The 3,138-nt window shown below is 38.8% G+C and overlaps 2 protein-coding genes across 7 annotated transcripts in view; one reads left to right on the top strand and one right to left on the bottom strand.

Moving 5' to 3' along the window:
* Positions 1 to 3,138, bottom strand: part of IMMT (inner membrane protein, mitochondrial) — a 50,500-nt gene that overhangs the window by 46,080 nt on the left and 1,282 nt on the right. The gene's annotated exons all lie outside the window — the stretch shown is intronic.
* Positions 1,263 to 1,993, top strand: LOC102244024 (small ubiquitin-related modifier 2-like). Its single transcript, XM_014532868.1, is given in 2 exon segments — positions 1,263 to 1,402; positions 1,405 to 1,993. Coding segments are annotated over 2 exon segments (285 nt in total). The 5' UTR covers positions 1,263 to 1,308; the 3' UTR covers positions 1,596 to 1,993.

Genomic DNA, 3,138 nt, shown 5'->3' with positions numbered 1-3,138 from the left:
CTGCGCCTCCTCTGATTCTCGGTTCCTCCTAGTTGTAGAACTTCCACTCAGCCAGCCTTCCTGTGGTTCTGGATGATGTCCGTTCTGTCTTTTAGTTGTATTTTTGAAGTGGTTGTTCGAGGCAGCAAACCCCGGCGTTAACCTATGCCGCCATCTTGGTTTCCCCGAACTTTTTATTTTCTAATTAAAATTCAAGTTGCTAAAAGTGGATACAGTAGACAGTTGAACAGCCAATTTGGCAGAAGCGCGGGGCCCGTTCGGGGCTTCAGTGTCCTCTTCTCCACCGCGAGGCGACATCCCCGAGTCCTTCCCGCATGAGGTTTTCCCCATATGTAAAGATTTTAAGGATGATGAGTCCAGGCATAAAAAAAATATCCTCAGGTGAGAATTTAAAAAAAAAAAAAAAGCCTTTATTAACTAGTATGTAAAGAACTGAATCTGGAAAAGGCAAAACTACGGAGTCAGTAAAAAGAACAGTGGTTCCCTGCCCAGCCAGCATGGCTCAGTGGTTGAGCATCTACCTATGAACCAGGAGGTCACAGTTCAATTCCTGGTTAGGGCACATGCCCGGGTTTTGGGCTCAAATCCCAGTAGAGGGCATGCAGGAGACAGCCGATCAAAGATTCTTTCTCATCATTGATGTTTATATCTCTCTCTCCTTCTCCCTTCCTCTCTGAAATCAATAAAATTATATTTTAAGAAAAAATAAGTGGTTCCCAAGGCAAAGGGCTTAGGGTAGGAGAGTGATGAATAGGTATAAGACAGGATTTTAGAAGGATGAAAATACACTCTATCATGCCACAATGATGGATAATGTCATCACATATTTGTTCAAACCCATAGAAGGTACACTAAAAGTAAACCCTAATGTAAACTGTGGAGTTTGGGTGATTAGGATATGCCAATGTAGTTTCATAGGTTGTAATGAATGTACCACTCTGGTAGAGGATGTTGATAATGGGGAGGGGGAACGGAATGCATATGTGGAGGCATGGGGTTTATGGGAAATGTCTGTACTTTCCCCTCAATTTTCCTGTGAACCTAAAACTATTCTAATAAATTAAATCTTAAGTAAAAAGAGAGACAGAGAAAGAACAAACGAACGAACGAACCTTGGGGGTATACTTAGAGGTACATGAAAGCAACACGCTCAACAAAGGAAAAAAGGGATGAGAGAGGGTAAGATGCACCCGAAGATATTACATAGAAAAGCCAAGAGTAAAAAGAGTTTGACAGTTGTGTGCTCGTTTAGTGCGAACCTAGTACCTCTTTTGTGAACTGGCAGCTGAGGAGACTCCAGCGCTCGCCATGGCCGACGAAAAGCCCAAGGAAGGAGTCAAGACTGAGAACAAGGATCATATTAATTTGAAGGTGGCGGGGCAGGATGGTTCTGTGGTGCAGTTCAGATTAAGAGGCATACACCACTTAGTAAACTAATGAAAGCCTATTGTGAACGACAGGGTTTGTCAATGAGGCAGATCAGATTCCGATTTGACGGGCAGCCAACCAATGAAACAGACACACCTGCACAGTTGGAAATGGAGGATGAAGATACAATTGATGTGTTCCAGCAGCAGACAGGAGGGGTCTACTAAAAAGGGAACCTGCTACTTTACTCCAGAACTCTGTTCCTCCAGACCAAGAAGACATTCTCAATTAGAAAACTGCAATTTGGTTTCAACACATCTGACTACTACAGTATAGTTTTCTCTATTCTTTCATTTTCCCCTTCCCCATTCCTTTATTGTACATAAAGTAACCGATGTATGTGCACAAGCATTTGCATTTTTTTTAACTAAATGGCCAGTGGTATATTTTGATCTACATCAAATGGAGATGGGATGGGGAAAAAATACTGGTTCTGTGAAAACACCCCCTTTCTCCATTAGTGGCATGCTCATCCAGCTCTTATCTTTATATTCCAGTAAGTTATTTTGCTCTCACTGTTTAACAAAAAAAGAACAACATAAAAATTCTTGCATACCTTGTTTGATTGGAGAATTTTAATGTTTTTCATTTATCATTGTAAAACCAAGGACAATTTTATAACTTTTTTGTACGTAGCTGTTACATGTAGGGCAATCTGTCTTTAAGTAGGGATAAATTACTCTAAAAAGAGTAATTTTCTAGATAGTTTTCCCTTGAGTCACGCATCTTGTTGTTTAATTGTTGTTTAAATAAACTTCTTGTTTAAAATGAAAAAAGAAAAGAGTTTGACAAAGCAACAGCTTAAAATGCTACTGAATGATGGAGGATATAGTTAGAGTAAATGAATGAATTTTATATAATTTGTTTTTAAAAATCTTGTAAGATAGCAATTTTAGGAAGGTAAGAAATCTTGGTTGCAAACCAGAAAAATGTTCATATTTTAGTATAAAGTCTTTTTTTTCTTTTAAATATATTTTATTGATTTTTTTACAGAGAGGAAGGGAGAGAGATAGAGAGTCAGAAACATCGATGAGAGAGAAACATCGATCAGCTGCTGTTTAAAATGAAAAAAAAAAAAGAGTTTAACAAAGCAACAGCTTAAAATGCTACTGAATGATGGAGGATATAGTTAGAGTAAATGAATGAATTTCATATAATTTGTTTTTAAAAATCTTGTAAGATAGCAATTTTAAGAAGGTAAGAAATCTTGGTTGCAAACCAGAAAAGTGTTCATATTTTAGTATAAAGTCTTAATCTGTTTTCTTCTCATTTCCTAAATGGGAACCCAATAAGTGGGAAACATTTTGAGAAAGGCAAGAAAAAAACACGTAATTTTGGACTTCAGGGCAGACAGACCAGTGACAACCATGATGTAATCAGAGCACAGAATAAGGAACAGTGTGCCATGAAAGGAGGGCTCCACAGACAAACTTTTAACAATTCTGCCCTGAGAGGTAGCTCTACTTTCTTCATCCTCCCAGCCCCACTTGGGTATGATCTCCACCCCTTGCTGTTAATTAAGCCCATGATTAGGGTTGGTTGTGTGGCGAAGGGAATTTTGCAGATGCAACTCAGGTTACTAATCAGTTGACTTTGAATCAATCTAAAGCAGTGGTTCTCAACCTTGGCTGCACATTAGAATCACCTGGGAATCTTTAAAATCCTGATTTCTGGGCCTCATCCTCCGGAAATTCTGTTTCTTTGTTACGG

This window comes from Myotis brandtii, unplaced genomic scaffold (genome assembly GCF_000412655.1).
Source record: "Myotis brandtii unplaced genomic scaffold, ASM41265v1 scaffold916, whole genome shotgun sequence".
Classification (NCBI taxonomy): Eukaryota; Metazoa; Chordata; class Mammalia; order Chiroptera; family Vespertilionidae; genus Myotis; species Myotis brandtii.
The sequence above is the reverse complement of the archived record's forward strand: the minus strand, read 5'-3'. Positions and strand labels throughout refer to the sequence as shown.